At 48.3% G+C, this 20,037-nt stretch overlaps 1 protein-coding gene across 1 annotated transcript in view; it reads left to right on the plus strand.

Moving 5' to 3' along the window:
* Positions 1–18,685, plus strand: part of COMMD5 (COMM domain containing 5) — a 178,196-nt gene extending 159,511 nt beyond the window's left edge. The window contains exon 7 of the mRNA XM_085608039.1: positions 18,427–18,685. Within this exon, the coding sequence (XP_085464165.1) occupies positions 18,427–18,528 (102 nt within the window). The 3' untranslated portion in view covers positions 18,529–18,685. The remainder of the gene's footprint in view (positions 1–18,426) is intronic.
* The last annotated feature ends 1,352 nt before the right edge of the window (positions 18,686–20,037 follow it).

The raw sequence follows: 20,037 nt of genomic DNA on the forward strand, positions 1-20,037 counted from the left end.
TCGACGGCCCCTCTGTCGACGAGGTCGGCTACTTCATCAGCCTCGTCGACGACGGTGACGACGGTATCGAGTAGATATCCTTCGTCGACGACACTGACTTCGTCGACGTCTTCTCCGTCGACGATAGTATGTGTGTCTCTTAGAACTGTCTCGTCGACGATACCACTCACTTCTTCGTCGACGACTGGGAAGCTGGCGCTTCCGTCGACGTCCACAACTCCGTCGACGATGGGTAAAAAGAAGAAGAGGAAATCTTCCTCGTCGACGACAGCCTCGTCGACGACAGCCTCGTCGACGACAGCCTCGTCGACGACAGCCACACCGTCGACGACAGCCACACCGTCGACGGCAGCCACACCGTCGACGGCAGCCACCCGGTCGACGGCAGCCACCCCGTCAACGGCAGCCACCCCGTCGACGACAGTCCCGTCGACGGCAGCAACCTCGTCGACGGCAGCTCCGTCGACGATTGCTTTGTCGACGGTCGCCTCGACGACGGTAGGGTCAAATTTTGCGACAATGCCATTGGTGCCAATGTCAACACCAGCTCCGGGGTCTGTGGACAGCTCCTTAATGCTTCGTCGTAAGGCCATGCTAGACCCAGTTATGTTACCACCTGGACCACGGCCACCTCGTCAACTATTTCCCTCAGGGGATGAGGACGATTCGGATGAAGGCGATCAGTCTCTTTTTCGGGATGCTCATAGTCCTTCGGAGCTCCATATAAAATGCCAAGAGTCTGAGGAGGATGAATTTTATGAACAGGAAGAAGAGCAAAATACCTCTGCTCCGGTTCCTATGATGCAGCTTCCTGTGCAGCTTGTTTCCAACCTCCAATATATGTTGGAAGACTATAATCGTCGTTTTCCAGCATCCCCTCAAAATACTCCACGTGAAGCGCCATCTGAGGTTCCACCTCCTATATTGCCAACGATACCCACGCCCTCCACACCTGCACTGCCTTTCAATGCAGAGGATGATAATATGGACAATCCGGATACGGAAGAGGGTGAGCTCCCAGAGGACGACACTATGGCGGACTGGGATGATTACCAAATCAATTCGCCCGCATCACCGCCAAGGTCACCAGTCAACTCGCCACCTGTCGACATAACAGGGTTCCATCAGCTGATGGAGAGAGCAGCACAACGCTTTCACCTTCCCATGGTGGTTAGGGAAGAGGACTGTTTCTTATGACTTCAAGTCCCAGCCTCAGAAACAAGTACGAGCTGTGCCAATCATAGACTTCATATGGAATGAAGGCCTAAAATTAATGAAGACACCTAATTCTATTCCGGCGGTGCTCCCACGCCTGGAGAAAAAATATAAAGCTCCGGATTCTTCCCCAGCCTGCTTGGTGTCTCAACCTAAGCCGGACTCAGTGATCACACAAGCGGCACAGCGCCGCTCCAAGAATCCATCATCTCCAATGTCGGCGCCTCCGGACCGCGACGGCCGTCGCCTGGATGCTATAGGCAAGAAGTTTTCAACCATGGCGTCAACAACGGTCCGGGCTGCGAATTCCTTGGCTATCCTCGGCCGTTATGATAGACAGATGTGGTCGGACATGGCTGCATTGGTCAAACTTATACCGGAGGATTCAAGAGCGGAAGCTCAGAAAATCCTGCAAGAGGGAGAAAGGGCGTCATCCGAGATCATTGACTGCTCTGTTGACATCGCATCCACCGGTTTTCGCCAATTGGCGGGAGCAGCCGTCCTAAGAAGACAGGGCTGGCTTCGGTCAACCTCTTTTCGGCAAGAGGTCCAGGCTAAGATTTTGGACATGCCATATGACGGGGAGTCATTATTCGGCCAGCATGTAGAAGATGCCTTGCAAACCATTAAAAAGGATACGGATACGGCTCGTTCCCTCGGCACTCTACAGTTTAAGAAGCAGCCCTTTCGAGGTGCGCGCGGCCGCGGCACCTCCTCATCATCATCATTTCGTGGCTCCTCGTCCCAATACCGCTCGTACAATCAGGGGCAACAGCGGTACTATTCACAACCGCAGCAGTCCTACAGACAGCAAACTAGCAAGTCATACAGAGGAAAGTCGAATTACAGAGGAAATTCAACCAAGAAGCAGTGACTCTGTACGGAAAGAACTTCCTTTTCCCAGTTGTCCTCTAGTTCTTGTTGGAGGAAAAATCTCCCAGTTCTTTTCAACCTGGTCCTTAATCACTTCGGACCGCTGGGTCCTGGATATAATTTCAAGGGGCCACGCCCTAGAGTTTGTGAAGGTTCCTCCACGCACACCTCCATCCGGGCCACCACCCGCCCATCTCAGAGAACTTTTCAAACAAATCCAAATAATGTTAAACAAGGGTGCCATCGAAGTGGTTCCGAAATATCAAAGAGGGTTGGGATTCTATTCCCGTTTTTTCCTCATACTAAAGAAATCAGGGGAATGGCGTCCGATCCTCGATCTCAGATTGCTCAACAAATTTCTCAAGACTCAGTCCTTTCGGATGCTCACATTGAAGGACATCCTCCAATTCTTTTCTCAGGAGGATTACATGACAACGATCGATCTGCAGGACGCATATTTCCATGTGCCCATTCTACCATGCCACAGGAAATACCTACGGTTTCGAGTGGGCCACAGGGACTACCAATTCAAAGTCCTACCCTTCGGACTCTGCTCAGCCCCGCGGGTCTTTACAAAATTCCTAGCCCCGGTGGTGGCTCACTTACGACAAGAGGGTATTCAGATATACCCCTACCTGGACGATTGCCTCATCAAAGCTCAATCCTCTCACCAGGCGGCCCTCGATACCCAGCGCTGTCTCGATCTGTTTCAGTCCCTGGGGTTGTCGATCAATGTACAAAAATCTCAACTCACGCCGACTACGTGCAAGACTTTTCTCGGCGCTTGTATCAATACGAGCACAACCATGGCCTTCGCTTCATCAGAACGTCAGGAACGGATTCAACAGCTTGCGAGCTCCATCGCAGCAAAGCAGTCAGTTTCAGTCCGCATATTAAAATCCTTTCTGGGAATGGCGTCCTCATGCATCGCTTTGATCCCTCTCTGCAGACTAAAAAGTCGCATCATCCAAGAGGAGTTAGACAAGCAGTGGCGCCAGGTTTCCGGTTCCTTCAACGATCAGGTCGTGGTGTCACCCCGCATGGCTCAAGCGCTGCATTGGTGGACTTGTCCTGCCAACATCGCAGCAGGAACATCCTTTCTGTCGTCAACCCCAGAACTCGTCCTTACCACGGACGCATCCATGGAGGGTTGGGGCGCACATTTTCAAGATCTATCCGTCAAGGGCCTATGGTCAGCGGCTCAGCGTTGCTGGCACATCAACAGACTGGAACTGATGGCCATTTTCTTGGCGTTGAAATCCTTCCGCCTGCAGTTCCAAGGGAAGTCAGTCCTCATTCAGACGGACAACACCACGTGCATGCACTACCTGAACAAACAGGGCGGGACAAGATCTCCACTGCTCTCCCGTCTGGCGCAGAGGATTTGGAGTTGGGCCATACTCCATCAGATGACGTTACAAGCAATTCATCTGCCCGGCATTTCCAATACTCTGGCGGATGCACTCAGTCGGTCAGCATCATCAACCCACGAGTGGGAGTTACATCAACCGACGCTGGAATTCGTCTTCAACCTTTGGGGTCACCCGACAATCGACCTCTTCGCAACCCCGCAGAATGCAAAATGCCAGTCCTACGCAAGCTGGTTTCCCCACGAAGGGTCGTGCGGAAATGCCCTTTCGATCAATTGGTACGGGAAATTTGCGTACGCTTTTCCGCCGATTCCGTTGATTCCACGAGTGCTGCGGAAGATGAGACAACAACCGTGCCATGTACTTCTAATAGCTCCACGGTGGCCTCGGCAGGCATGGTTTTCGGAGTTGCTTCTCCTATCCCAACGCGAGCCCATCCTTCTCCACCTGAAGCCGGATCTGCTCACAATGAACGATGGTCGGATATGCCATCCGAATCCCAGATCTCTCAGCTTGTCGGCTTGGAACCTGAGCACCTTGAATTTGCTCATTTGAACATTCCTCCAGCCTGCAGGGAGGTGTTAGCTAAGGCAAGAGCTCCATCCACAGTGAAAACGTATAAGCTCAAATGGAAGCGATTTTGTCATTGGTGTGCTTCCGCCCACATTCATCCTGTGCACGCTCCTCCAGAACACATTCTGCCGTTCTTCCTACAACTAGCGCAGTCTGGATTATCGCACTCTACCTTAAAGGTCTTTCTAGCGGCAATATCTCGCTTCCGACAAGATGGCTCGTCCTCTCTCTATTCATCCAGAGTCATACAACAATTTTTCAAGGGTCTCTTCCGCATGTTCCCGCCCATTCGGCGTCCTCCACCCACGTGGCGCCTGAACATCGTGCTGGCTCAGCTTATGAAGGCGCCCTTCGAACCTATCCACTCAGCGGATGTCAAATTTTTAACTTGGAAAGTGGCCCTCCTCCTTGCTCTGACCTCTTCCCGCAGAGTCAGTGACATTCACGCTTTTACAATAAAGCCTCCGTTCCTTCAATTCAGATCGGATTGTGTCATCCTCCGCACTAATCCGGTTTTTATACCTAAAGTGCCATCCGATTTCCATCTTAACGAACCAGTGCTCTTAAAGACTTTTTTCCCGCATCCACAAACCCCGGCGGAGCAAAGCTTACACTCTCTGGACTTGAAGAGATGTCTAAAATTCTACATTAGCAGGACTCAATCCTTTCGCAAATCTGACCAGTTGTTTGTGGCCTACGGGCGTGCTTGCAAAGGACAATCTGTCACCAAACCTACTATTGCCCGTTGGGTTTCATCAGCAATCTCTTTTTGCCATCAAAAGGCTGGTAAGCCTCTGTCTTCGGGAGTGAGAGCCCATTCAACGAGGGCTATGTCATCTTCCACTGCCCTGTTCGCTGGTGTGCCCATCCATCAAATATGCCGGGCAGCTACGTGGTCCAGCAGGCACACGTTTACGAAGCACTACTGTCTGGAATCCATTAACGAAGCAGACACGGCTGTGGGACAGGCAGTTCTACGAAATCTGTTTAAATAAGGTGAGCCTCTGCTACTTCCCTCCTCCTGGGGTATTATTATTATTGCGCTTTAAATACATTGTTTGTATTACATGCAATATCAATACGGCTTGGTCAGCCGAATACTGTTTACTGCTTACTATTCTATTCAAGCATGTGAATCTATGAAAGACACCCCAAATACTGGAGAAGAACAAATGTTACTTACCTGTAAACTGTGGTTCTCCAGTATTGGTGTCTTTCATAGATTCACATGCGACCCACCCTCCTCCCCTCAGAGGCTCTCTTCTCCTCTTTCGGCTCTATGGTCACTCTCGTGCTCGAAAATCTGAGGGCCTGAGCCTCTGAGGAGAAGGTTCTAGAGGGTGCTAGCGCCTGATTGGCTGGAGTTTGGACTATAAAGTGACAGTGATATGTTAGCAAAGTGATTCTTTTTCTCAATGCTTTCCTATGTCTCAATGCTATCCTATGGTATTTTTAACTTGATATGTTATTTGAACTATATATATATGTTTATTTGGGTATGTATATACTCTTATGTGGTTAGGTATGTGTATATGTATATATACATGATACTTATTGCTTTTTATATATACCGTGGGACTCCCACTTCGACGACGGGGAATATTCAAGCATGTGAATCTATGAAAGACACCAATACTGGAGAACCACAGTTTACAGGTAAGTAACATTTGTTCTTCCGAGCTGCTGTGGAAATGTGCTGGGCAGAGAGGGGTGACGGCATGGCGCGCGGGGCCTTCGGACCTGCTGGGCAACAGCATCCAAGGGCCTGGCACCACCTGACACCTCCTGGTCGGGTCAGACACCTGGGGGCCACGAGCGGCCGGGGCCGCTCGGTCTTCACTCTGCTGGGTAGGGTCTCCTGCCAGGCGGCAGACCCTCGAGTCGGATGGTCCATGCGGGATGGAAGCGCTTTGCTCGTAACAACAGCAGAGGCTGGCCAAGCAGTCCATCCCAAAACGGACCGAGAGTGCCCAATCATTCGGAGTACGGCTGGGGCATCCCCTGGCAGGCCACCCTGCACAGGGGGTATGCTGGCTTAGCGTCCCTGCCTGTTCAGGGGCAAGCAGACTTGGAGAAAAAGGACCATCGGGAAGGGGATGAGAGGCAGGAGCATAACCGGGCCCCTGGGGGCCCCGGCGGGCGGGCCCGGGTGCTGCCTTCCCCGTTTCAGCATCACCAGACCTGACCCAGCAAACTCAGAGAAAAAGAACCATCGGCAAGGGGGCTGAGAGGCAGGTGTGCGTACCCGGGCCTCTGGGGACCCGAATCGGGCGGGCCCAGGTGCTGCCTTCCCCTGTCTCGGGATCCCCGGACCTCACGGAGGTCTGACCCAGCAAACTCGGAGAGAAAGGACCATCTGGAAGGGGCTGAGAGGCAGGTGCGTACCTGGGCCCCGGCGGGCGGTGCCGGGTTCTGCCTTCTCCTGTCTCAGAATCGCCGGACCTCACGGAGGTCTGACTGATCCTCTCCCTAGTAATCCGGAGGAAAATGACCCCCCTTTCTTGTAATCTGTGCACACAAGGTGACAGAGGGGACCCAAGGCGCGAATGTACCTGACCTCCTGGAGCCCTCGCTGGGATCGGGGAGGCAAATGGACCCTCATCGGGACTTCCAGGCAAGCCCGGCCATCTGGTCACCCCATTGGAAAGCATTGCGCGCGACCAGATGGCCAAGGGGATAGACGCGACCAGATGGCCGAAGGGACAGGCGAGATCTAATGGCCGAGGGGACAGGCACGACCAGATGGCCGAGGGGACAGGCACGACCAGATGGCCGAGGGGACAGGCACGACCAGATGGCCGAGGGGAAAGGCGCGACCAGATGGCCGGGCTCGAAAGGGAAGCCATCTGGTCGCCCTGTGCCCCAACGAAAGAGTGAGCAGGTGCCGGGGCATGGGGGACCGAGCCATGGAGGCTGCGTGAGGGACCCGACTGGCCCTCCGACCCGGGGCCCGCGGACACCTTGACAAGCAGGGGAGGCCTGCACGGGACCGACAAACCCCTGTCCCGGGCCTTTGGCAGGCCAGAGACCGGGGTCCAGGGCCGGAGCCCCCGACCTGGGGCCCGGAGGCGCAGGGGAAGCATTCCCAGGCCTGCCGGACCCTGTCCCAGGCCACCCTCCCCGGGCCCTCAGGGGCCCGTCCAGAGCTCCTGAACCCAGCCAATCAAGGGGAGGCTCCCCGGCCACAACGTAACCCCGTCCCGGGCCTTTTGCAGTGCCACAGGCCGGGGGCCGGGGAACGGGGCCCTGGGCCGGAGCCCCCGACCCAGCCGGGGCTCACAGGCTCGGAGGTGCAGGGGAAGCCTCCCCGGACCCACCGGACCCCGTCCAGGGCACCCTGCCACTCGGGGACCCCGGCTGGGCCGCAGGCACGAGGAGGACCACCAGAGCTCTCGGGCCCGGGCACCCAAGGGAGGACTGCCCGGGACCCGGGCACTTTGCCACGCCACGGGCGCAGGAGGGAGCCCCGGAAGCCTGGGAGGATGTTGCCCGGGCATAGCCCATCTGGTCCCTGGCAAAGAACCGCCAGCCCCGAAGGGGTGTTCCGGCACGCCCTGCCCCTACCAATCCGGAGGACGGCTGCCCCCCTTTCTTGCAACTTGCGCGCTCCGAGTGACGGAGGGGACCCTAGGCGCGGACAACCTCCTGGAGTCCTGGCTGGGACCTGGGAGGCAAATGAGCCCTCATCCGGACTTCCAGGCCGGCCCGGCCATCTGGTCGCCCCATTGGAAAGCATTGCGCGCAAACAGATGGCCGAGGGGAGAGGTGCGACCAGATGGCCGGGACTGAAAGGACTCCCATCTGTCCAACCCCAAGCCTTCACGCTAGGGTTCCCGCCTGCCCACGCAGGGCTCGGGGGCTGCAGGGCTCGGGGGCTGCAGGGCACGGGGGGCTGCAGGGCACGGGGGGCTGCAGGGCTCGGGGGGCTGCAGGGCTCGGGGGGCTGTAGGGCTCGGGGGGGGCTTCAGGGCTCGGGGGGGGCTTCAGGGCTCGGGGGGGGCTTCAGGGCTCGGGGGGGCTTCAGGGCTCGGGGGGGCTTCAGGGCTCGGGGGGGCTTCAGGGCTCGGGGGGCTGCAGGGCTCGGGGCTGCAGGGCTCCAGGTCTCCGGTTCTCCAGGGCTCCAGGGCTCGGAGGGGGGGGGGGTCTCGGGCATGGGAGGCCCGCAGGAGCTCCCGGACGCCCGGGGGACCCATGGATCCCGTCCCGGGCACTTTGCCTCGCCGCGGGCTGGAGGAGGGAGCACCGGACGCCCCGGGGAAGTGTCGTCCGGGCTTAGCCCATCTGGTCCCTGCCTGAGAACCGCCATCCCCAGGATGGGCGTCCCGGCATACCCTGCCCCTAGTAATCCAGAGGAAGGCTACCCCCCTTTCTGGTAAACCTTGCGCACCGAGTGACGGAGGGGACCCTAGGCCCGGACGCACCCGACCTCCTGGAGCCCTGCCTGGGATCGGGGAGGCGAATGAGCCCCCATCGAGACTTCCAGGGCAGCCCGGCCATCTGGTTGCCCCATTGGAAAGCATTGCGTGCAACCAGATGGCCAAGGGGAAGGTGCGACCAGATGGCCAGGACCGAAAGGACTCCCAGCTGCCTGCACCGAGCCATAGCGGTAGGGCTCCCGCCTTCCCTTGCAGGGCTCTGGGGCTCTGCACCAGAGACCCTTGTCCCGGGCAGATGGACACTTGGCAGACCGCAGGAAGTGGGCTCCCAGACCCTGACCGAAACTCAGGAGGCCCTGGGCCGGTCCCTGCTTCTCAACGCAGCCAGGCTGGGGAGATCGGGGAGCCTGCCCAAGCACGAGGGACCCCAGTCCCGGGCACACGGTCCCTCAGGTTGTGCGCGCGTTTTCCACAATTTTTTAAAAAATTGTGCGTAGTTGCGCTAGGCAAAGTCCGCCCAGCCCTACTCAGGTCGTGCGCTCGTTTTCCACAATTGTTTTCAAAATTCTGCGGAGTGGCGCTACGCAAAGTCTGCCCAGCCCTACTGTTTACCTTTATTGCGAGATCCAGCGGAACCAATTTTCAGTGTTGCCTGAATGTGAATTTACCTTGAAAAACAAAAGAAAAGAGGCATTTGGCAAAACAGGAACAGTTGGTTTAAATAAACACTTTGGCCAGGAGTACAGCTTACAGAAACGGGTCTGAGGACTGTCTCAAAGTACCATCAATCCGAGTGTCTTTTATACAGTTTAGGGTGTCATTAAAAGTAAATCCACTAATCCTTATGTGCTGTAAAAGAATGCAAGCCTTGTCTGTGAAGTTGTAAATAAAAGGTCCCTGATAAAAAATGAGGTGGGCCTCGACCTTGAGTGGACACAATGTGGGTAATGTGTCCAGATGTCTGGCATGAGGGGTGCATGTTTACTGTGTGTGCTGTGTCCTGATTGGCTGGGTGTTCCTAAAAAGGATTGGGCAGAGAACCGAGCCCTTGCTAAGAACTGGCAAGCAGTACAAGGACCTTCAGAGGACCTTTTGGAGCTTCTTTTATGAGTGGAGAGTGCAGCAATTGCACACATTTGCTGCCACATTACATGCCACTCGACACTAGAAATAAGCACCATCCATTTGCTGCTGCAAAACTCCATTCCTTCACATAAAAGGTTTAATTCCATAGAAATGTAAATTTTTCTTCAGCGATTTTGCAAATGAGTTTGAACGCAAAAGAGCATTAAAATATGCCCAGCAGATTGTTGAACTTTGCTGTGCCAGTGCTTAATTTGTAAAATAATAATAATAATCTGGCATTTGTAAAGCGCGCAGCTACCTACCAACGGAGGTGTCCCGGCGCTGTACTTATACCGCAGAGGAACCCATCCTGGCTTTCCCTGTGAAGTGTCCATTCCTGGGCACCCCCAAGGTGCAGCCAGGCATCCCCAGCGCTGTTGGGGCTGTTGTGGAGATTAAGCAAGCTATTGCCCAGAGTTGCAGATGAGTGTTGATGCCCAACGCACTGCTCAAAAGACAGCGTCCATTGCTATTAAATGTCCCTGCGCCAAATACCAAAGCTGAGTAGTCCTGAATCCAACTCATGCCTCTTTAATCCACTGCCAGGCACTCCCTGCCACTTAATCTCACTATTGCCGGCTCCTGCGTTCTCCCTCGTTGACGGTGTTTCCACCTTCTCTTCCTTCTTCTTTCCCATTTGTGTGTTTTCACCTATTCTGTTCTCGGGGGATGTCTAATAAGGAAAAATAAATGCTACATTGGCCCCACTGGCCTAAAGAGTTAGTGCAGATGGGCCCTAGTGGCAACCACCGGCTCCAATTAACCACTGGCCATGCCAGCCTGTTAACTAAAAGCAAGATAGTTTTTGAATGCTCAAATTCCCCTGAAAGCAAAATTGGTTTTGAATGCTCAAATTCCAGTGAAAGCAAGATGTAATAAAGTCACAGAGACTTATAAAGGTAAGTCTAAGAGAGAGACTTTATTCCGCAACCCCATCCATCGTAGAGCGCCAACTCACAAACCAAGAACTCTACAAAGTGCTGGTTCCACACTAGAACGTGGAACCAGGCCATATCACACTTCTTCCCTCTTACATTTGAAATGAATTTTTTACAAGAACATATCAGCAAGAAACTCAAACGTAACCCTTCTTTCCCCTAAAAAAACAAAAGAAGAGAGAAAAAAACCAGTGTGTCAGTAGTTCACAGTAAATGCACAATTAACTTCTCACAAAATCATTAAGATAACCTGGGCTTTTGCAGACTCTAACACTCTTACGAGTAGGCTCACATTCCAAATGAGAAGAGACCCCGACAGAAAACTCTGATTCACAAGTATTGTCATAGCTTGGCCTAACATGAACACGACTGTGATTCCTGATCCAACCATCGTTGGTTTTGACAGCGTTCTTGAACAGTTGCACCACACTCTTTACACAAGTGAATTTTACCAGTTTTGACAGCCTACTGGAGCCTTGACTTTGACTTTGTCACCAACATTAAACATAACAACCTTACCAGACCTGCAAGTATCCAGATAGATCTTCCTTTTTTGTTGAAGAGCTAATTCCTTGTCCCTCCATTCACCAATACCATTGTCCTTGAGACCTTTATCCAGAGTCATCCACCCTGGACACATGATGGTATTTGGAGATCTTCCGTTGAATAACTCAAAAGGTGTCTTCCCAGTTGAAGAGTGTGGTGTAAATCTGTAAGCAGAAATGCGACTTTGTAACTCATCCCTCCAGTTTAAACAGTTGACTCTCGCCAGTTTTATGCTTTCTTTCAACGTTTTATTCAATCTCTCAATGGCGCCATTAGACTTGGGATGATGAAGAGAAATTTTCTTGTTTTCAATTCTTCACTTCACTAAATATTCCTCCATTTCACGTGAACAAAATTATGGTCCATTTTCCGATAGTAAAGATCAAGAAAAGCTTTCACGCTTGAAGGTAGAATCCAAAAACTTACTTACACTTTGGGTCGTGATGTCTCTCACAGAACTCACTTCAATCCACCGAGAGTATAAATCCAACAAGACAATCAAATAGGGAGTTTGGTGTTCACCATGAAGAGGACCAACAATATCAATGGCTACTTCATCCCAAGGACACATGGGTAATCTCCTACAAACCATGGGTGGTTGTCTGGGCTTAAGAATTTTGTCGCTCAAAGAGCAAGGAACAAAATCATGCACAGCCCGTTTCACCATGAGATCCAAACCTGGCCACCAAAATCTTGTCTAATGCGTTCTTTGGTTTTAGTAATTCCCATGTGTCCTTCGTGTGCCATCTGAATAATGTTGTTCCTTAAACTCTCGGGTGGAACTAGCCTGATGCCTCTAGTTAAAATGCCTTCAATGATGGCTAACTCATTAGACACTAACCACCAGGGCTTCTCAAGTCTGTTTCCCTTGTCTTGTGACAACAATTCCATCATACCCAACATTTCTGGATATTTCTTCAATTCTTCCTTCCACTCATCTTCTTTAATCACACCTAAAGTGATGTCACACACTCTTATATCAAACTCATCCTCCAGTCCTTCCTCACAACATAGATCAGTTGAGTCCACAGTGTCCACTAGACACAAGAGGCAGTCAGCAGACACATTTGAACTCCCAGAAATATATTCAAAAATAAAATTATACTCCTGCAAAGAGATAACCCACCTCCTGATCCTAGAGGAGATTGAGTCAAGGCCCTTTGTTTCAAACATTTCTTTAAGAGGCTTGTGATCCGACCTGACAATAAAGGAGGTACCCCAAACAAATTTCTTAAATTTGTTGAGCGCCCAAAAAATGGCAAGAGCCTCTTTTTCAATGATTGAGTAGTTTAGCTCCACACCCTTCAGACATCTCGAAGCACACGCAACCAACTGCTCATGACCATTTCTCAACTGGACCAGCAGAGCACCCAAACCTTTTTTGCTTCCATCATTTATGATGTATGTCACATCACCTGGTTTAAATGCCTGTAAATTAGGGGCATTCTTGAGATCCATCTTAATTCCTGAAAACTCTTCCTTAGACACTTCATCCCTCACAAACTCAGCGTTCTTGCACAGTAAACTTCTGAGATGACCCATTTTATCTGCAACATTTCTAATGAATTTACAGGAGGTTCAGCACTATATACTTTCGTAAGATCTCCAAGCATCTATACACATTTATATCGTTTCAAAGTAACAAAAAAACTCCTGATAAAGCATACAACACATATAAATGTTGAGATTTTCTTCTTTATTGATTTTGAGTGAAGATTTCTTCCATGTCATATTTCATATTTTCATAGTCATAGCCAACGCGTTTCGTCTCCCATGAGACATTTATATGTGTTGTATGCTTTATCAGGAGTTTTTTTGTTACTTTGAAACGATATAAATGTGTATAGATGCTTGGAGATCTTACGAAAGTATATAGTGCTGAACCTCCTGTGTATTCATATGTTGTTGTAGGACTTTGTCCCACATCGTTGAGAGTAAAGAGGGTAGTACTCTCTGATTTCGTGCACTATCTCTGAGTTATTTACGTTAGCCACTAATATTTGTTAGGTGCGGTTCTAATCAGCCTCCACCCTCTCCTTTTGTGCGTTTCTAATGAATTTGCTATAAAACTCAGCCATGCCCAAGAAGGAGGAGAGCTCCTCCTTTGAACACGGTTCTTTCAAATTCTCTATGGTGTCTACCAACTGTTTTTTTCGTCTGACGCCACTCCCAGATATGTGGTGCCCAAGATAATCTACTTCAGTTACCCCAAATTTACACTTGTCGCAACGTAAAGTCAGACCTCTAGCACCTTTACTACTCTGCAATCATGTTCTTCCATGGTTTTACTATATATCAACACATCATCTTGGTAACATCTGACGCCGGGAATGCCCTTGATCACATCATTCATGATCCTCTGGAAAACAGAAGCGGCTGACACTAACTCGAAAGGCATCCTTCAGAACTTAAATGCCCCATGGAAGTTATGAACGCAGTCAGCTCCTGTGATTTCTTTTTGAGGGGCACCTGGTGATATGCCAATGCCAGGTCTAAAGTACTAAAATAACAAGCCCTTCTAAGGTCGAAACCATTTTGTTAATATTAGGGAGCGGAAACTTGTCCACCATAATTGAGAGCATGAAGATCCACGCATAGACGAATCTCATTGTTGGCCTTTCTCACTACAACTATGGGAGCCAACCACTCTGTAGCCTCCACAGGCTCTATCACACCTGTAACAAGTAACCTGTCAATCTCTGTTTGAACTGCTTCTTGCACACTAATAGGAATTCTTCTCACCTTGGCTGGAATGGGTTTGGCACAAGCTTAAGTTTAATCTGGTGACTATATCCTTTTAAACAACCTAAAGTGTCTTTAAACAAGCCCTCAAACTTCTTTACAAACTTGTTGTCAACATTCTCAACTGACTGCACTTGCACAAGGGGGTTACTATTAGGATTGAGGATGCTACCTAGGCGTGCTTGGTGAGTCCATCTCAGCAAATTGTCTTTTTTTTTCTGCCACATAAATCTTTGCATCAGTAAATCTCCCATTGCATTCCACACAACTCATAAAATATCCCAACATTTTTATGGGAGTTCCACCATAGCCTGTAGGCCTTACATCGGATTTCATTAATTTGACCTTACTTGAAAAATTTCTCACAAACTATTCGTTTGATATAAACGTGAGTTGAGAGCATGAGTCGAATTTCATTTTAATCTTTACATCTCCCACCTTGACCCACTCAGAAGGATATTCCACACCACACTCATTCACTTGAAAAGAGACTTCTCTCACTTCATTCTTGCTGTCGGTTTTGTTACGAAAACAACAGTTCTTTGTGAAATGACCCCTTTTCCCACAAGAGCCACAAACTACCTTGAGAGCAGGGCATTCTCTTGCATTTGCTTTGTGACCAAATTTGCCACAGCGATAACACATTCCCTGTAATACCATTATGCTTTTCTTTTCATGAGGCGTATTTGCCGCCCTATTTTCTTCCTCTCTACCCTTGTTGTTGGAAGTGTCAGATTTTTGTACTACATGACATACAACCTCTTCTACTTTTTCTGTATGAGTAGGTGATTTTCCCACTTTGCTCAACTCACCTACACACTTAAGCATATGTTCCACACGTTTAGCAATAATCATTATTTCGTATAACGGCGGCTCATCCTTTAACCAAAGCTCTTCCATTATTTTATCACTGCTGCATCTTAAAACAAATTGATCCCGTATTCTCTCTTCCACAAGCTCACCAAATTTGCAACTTGAAGCTAACTTTCGAAAAGCGGTCACAAATACCTCCACTGTTTCCTCTTTTCCTTGCTTTCTTAAACCAAAGTATTATCGCTCCATGATGGTGCTTACCTTAGGTAGATAATGTAAATCTAATTGTTTGATACATATCTCATATTCATTCAACCCCCTTTGAACTGCAGGGCTCAACTGTGGCAAGTTCTCTAACACCTCTTGCCCCTCGCCACCTAAATAGTGGGGTAATAATGCTTGTTTCCTCTCGGCACTCAAATTAGTGCCACAAACTCTTGCATAATTTTCTAATATTTTCCTCAATTTTTTCCACTTCACCGGGGGTTCCCCTGGATTCGTCTGAAAAAACGGGGGTGCAGTTACATTTTGCATCTCAATAATCCTTCAACGTTTGATTTCCAAGAAGAAAAAAAAACACTACAATTGTAACAACATAATTGAAAATTTGCATCCCAGAATGGAGGTTCCCACTATGTCTTTTAAACCAATTCTTTTAATTTTCTTAAGCTCTTCCAATAGTGGTGTGCTTGTCACCTTGATGGCAAGCCTGTTATATCAATGAAGTAATGCAGGTGTAACCTTAAAACACAGTACAAAAGGTGTGCTTGTCACCGTGACGACAAGCCTGAAGTTTAAATAATGAACAAAGAACCAAACCTCTTTTGAAGATAAAACGAGAAACATCCGAAGGACGAGGACCCTCAAAATGGCCGCCGACGTCCTTACGTAAACATTTGACCCTCTTTCTACGCTTGCTAGGGCTTGTTTTACAGCACAGCAGACAATCAGCCTTCGGTCCTGTTTCTTTTGGCAATGGAGCTCAGCCTACAAGCACGTCACACAGCGTGAACCGCAGACAGGCCCTGCGTTTCAAGGGACAACACTTCGCCTCAGCTGAACTCGCAATACCTCCTGGCATTGAAACTTGAGCAGACCGCTCCGCGCTGCGTCCGCTGACCTCCTCCAACAAAGGTAGATGTCTCGTCTTTTCCTTTTATTCCCGGATCTCGCTCCTCTTGTCTCCCGCTCAACACGATCCTTTCTTAATCGAATTCTCTGTCTTCCGATGTTGGGGCTGCTTAAGCTGTCTTTCCCACACAAACGTCGCCAGTGTAATAAAGTCACAGAGACTTATAAAGGTAAGTCTAAGAGAGAGACTTTATTCCGCAACCCCATCCATTGTAGAGCTGGGCCAACTGACAAACCCAGAACTCTACAAAGTGCTGGTTCCACACTAGAACGTGGAACCAGGCCATATCACACAAGATCGATTTTGAATGTTTGAATTCCCCAAAACAGTGCTGGATTTAATGATAAGACATGTCTTCAAAGATCATCATTACCCACAGTATTTAGTTGCAGATATGTAACGAATAAATAAATTAATGTGCACTGCCGGCTGCATTTCAAACTTAAAAAAGCATTGGCAATGCAAGTAGGTTTGGCTTATGAATGCACTATCAAGCCAGTCCTAAAATTAAAACTCCATGTATGTTAATGACTGCCCTCCTCCCATCTGTGTTGCTGCCAGCGAAAAAAGTCATATATTATCTAATACTCTTCAATGGTATGGGGTTGCCCTGAACAATCAGGCTTAGGCTGCTTGTGGAGGGCACTTTGTTTGTGGATGCCCGCAACATCTGCCTAATCAAAACCTGTACTCCTGGCTCCCAACGTATGGGTGGAGCCAAAACCCCTCTCACATTATTGTCTGGAGACATCTGTGCTGTGAAGCAGACCCTATAAACAGAAATACGAACATGGCGGATGAAATGGCAAAGTAGATGAATACTCACAGTGATCTGGATAATTTGCGTAGATGTCCCAATTGTATGGATTGAAGTTATAGGCATCATTAGCTTTATGGGACTGTGACAGTTCAGCCACAGTAAGCAGACCCTGATTTTTCTTTTTTTGTAAAGCACTCCTCGAGAAATGCCTGGAAAACGTGAAGCTTTTTGCTAAATTCTTCAATAATTGTACCGTACAAAGCTCACGCCCTAGATCTTCCCTAGGGAAATTTGGACTTGCACACATTGCATGTTTTCTCAGGGTCACGTTAAACATGGTTATAAGTGGGGGGTAATTTTTTTACTGGTTACTCCCTTGTCCCGAACCAATTAGTCTACACCTTACTTGTGTTACAATTAGCATATATACAGCTTAGTTATCTCTCAATATTTTATGTTGTGCCTCTTAAGACCTTTATGCTGTTAGGCCTTAAGTCTAAGTCCTGTCTAGGTATCCTTCTATCAACTGGTAGCAAATGGTTCAGCTTACCCTCTTGAGCCCCTTCCACTCTGCCCATTCAACGCAGGACCTCTATTTGAACACTCCAGGAGCTCCCTTGCAGAGCAGGGTTGTAGCCCATGCTTATTGGTGTGGGGGAGGGGGGGGCTATGAGAAAGCATGCCACCTGGCAGGTGAATGAGGCATTTTGTCCGTAAAAGGCAATCTCCCCAGGTCTATAGAAAACCGGTGCTTTTATATTACTCACAAGTCCTGTTTCCACTAGGGTACCTGTAGTATGGTGTCATAGCTGGACCAACAATGGGGCACACTGCTCCCAGCCCCAGAACAGGTTCAGATGGGACAGCTGCAGTGAAAATGCCCTTTTCTCTTAGAACAAGTGCGGCAGAGCATCAGCCGTCCACACATTGTGCTTGGAAAGAAGCAATGCAAACTTATTCCCTTTGCAAGACTAATTCAAATCAGGCAGCAGCAGTGGAAGCTCACCTCCTCGAAGAACAGATATTGCATGACAACGGTAGTTTAAATGATGAGTTTTGTGGAATCCAAATATACATAAAGTTAACTCTTCAGTTTAATTTTCTCCCATTTCAATGTGTTGCCTTTAAACTCAGTAGACATCTTGCTCTCAGTGTCTGGTAGACATGATGCTATACTTATAAATGAAGATTGCAGCCATTATTTAAGTGGGAGAAATTTAAAGTGCAGAAAAATATTCCATATTATCAGCATTTCTGCAGAATATTTTTCCGCACCTTTACTTTTTCCCATTTAAAAAAAAAATGGTTATATGTTTGTTATACATGTAACGTTGCCACATGGCGAAAAGTATGCCCCGTGCTGCAAGTCCATAGGACAAAGGCTCTCAGTCATACATACACATATATCCCATTCATTCGAACACATGTTCATACATCCCTAAAGACCACGCTCTCCCTCGCACACATGGCTGCTCTGTCATAGTTCCCCTGGTCAAAGTATTTTGCACAAACCATAGTATCGGGCTCTATGGACATTAGTCTTAAAGTCAATGAAGCTGGGTGTGGAGGTGTCTGCTAGCAATGTGTGAGTTGCTTGGCCTTCAGAAGCTCACAAGGATTTTCACTGATCAGTAGTAGCTATCACTACAGAAAAGGTTGGATACCTCTGCTGTAACTATTTTGGAGTAAGTTGGAGCACTGGGGTGGAGTGTTTGTGGAAGCTGTAGTTTTCTTATTTTTATTTGTGTTTTTTTTTTTATGTTAGCCTTGGTAAACGTACAGGTCTGAGTGGGTCAGTGGTTTTATGTTGCGTTAGCTAGTCCTGTGCGCAGAGTCCAGTGCTTACCCATGAGTACCACCTCCTTATGTGCACATGCTCAGGCAAAATTAAGCACATGGTCACTGAAACCAGGTAATACATATTTTAATTTCGCCATATTTTTGTGTGCTTTTTTTTTTTTAGGTTCCAGTTACTAAGTTTCAAGAGCTAAGATACAACGTAGCCCTGCTACTGAAGGAAATGAATGATCTGGAGAAAAGAAGCATTCTTAAAATCAAGGATTGACCTGTGCCTGCATTTACCAGAACATACCCAGAACCAAGTTATGAGATTGATAAATGTGTATTTTATACGACCAACAAATAATTTTTGTCTCTGCAACTGGAAGCTTATTTGTAAATGGACAAAACTGTTTGAGTAAATTTGAAGTTACTTTTGTTAACGTATGATACCTTATTTTTCAACCCTGATGTTAACATGCAATTTACTTTTTATATCAGAATAGAAAATGTGTGGTAGTACTTTGCACTGTAAATAGCATTTTTTCTTTTGTGGTTTAAAATGCCTTCATGAATGTTTTAATTTCAGCTGTGAGAGACCTGAAATAGTCATTTCTGTATGACTAGTGAATGGTGGGTGACACGCCTTTGTACTATTCCCCATTTGAAAATTATCATTTCTTAGAGGTCTCTAGCCAAAGCATGGCTGTTGCACCCTGATCTGTGTGCCTCAGTGAAATTGATCTGGTTGTGAGAGTTACTTATGATCTTTAGATTACTACCACGGATTCCCTGCTTTAAGCAGTGAGGTATTTTTGGCCAGTTTCTTCCAATCAATGAATCCATAGTGTGATAAGTTTCGCAATGAGCGGGTCAACAGTTCAGGGTCTGGGCGCCTCCTGTTGTGGTGTATGGCACAAAAAGAGCTTCTTGAGTGAACCTCCTGGGAACGGTTAAAAAATGCCACATCCTAATTTAGCTACTTCCATGTTATATATATATATACTTTTTCCGCCAAGGGAAAGCACGCACACTCAAAATAAATGTACAAGAGTGTTAAATCCAAAGAACTCAAGCCCCTGCAATGCGTTTCAACTATTCAGCCTTGCGCACACATGAGGTGGCTCTGAAACCAACACCGTAAGTAGAATGACAAACCTAGAATAATTACTCACTGTGAGCGGTGCTCAAAAGTTACACAATAAATATCCGCTATCTTGAACTGGTGGTTTTTATACACATGGTGGCAACAATATTTACTTCATAGTGTCAGTCGCCTGTCAGGTTTCCAGTTTTACACCTTACTTCAATTGGAATTTACACGGTTTTAAACCCTCTGTAGCTTGTCTTGATCATTTGAGTACTGTACCTCCATCGTAATATATTTGTATTGAATTACCTTGAGATTATTTTGTCAATTTCATGTGGCTGACATTATGAAGTGAATATTGTTGCTACCATGTGTATACAAGCCACTAGTTCAAAACGGCAGCATTTTATTGTGTAACTTTTGAGCGCCGCTCATAGCAAGTCCTTTTTCTCTGTTTGTAGTTCTATTTTGTATTTACGATGTTGGTTTCACAGCCACTTCATGCATGAGCAAGGCTGAATATCCGAAACACACTGCAGAGGCTGGGGTTGTTTGGATCTTTGTTTAGAGTGTGCTTGCTTTCCTTTGGGGGAGAACAGTCATTTACTCAGCCGGGGGCCACTCCTGACACCACGCCACAATACCGTATCAACTGCTTGGCTTCTGCGGCAGGCTGTGCAAAAGACAACAATATAGAAATACATA

This window comes from Triturus cristatus, chromosome 5_2, assembly GCF_964204655.1.
Source record: "Triturus cristatus chromosome 5_2, aTriCri1.1, whole genome shotgun sequence".
In the NCBI taxonomy this organism is placed as follows: domain Eukaryota; kingdom Metazoa; phylum Chordata; class Amphibia; order Caudata; family Salamandridae; genus Triturus; species Triturus cristatus.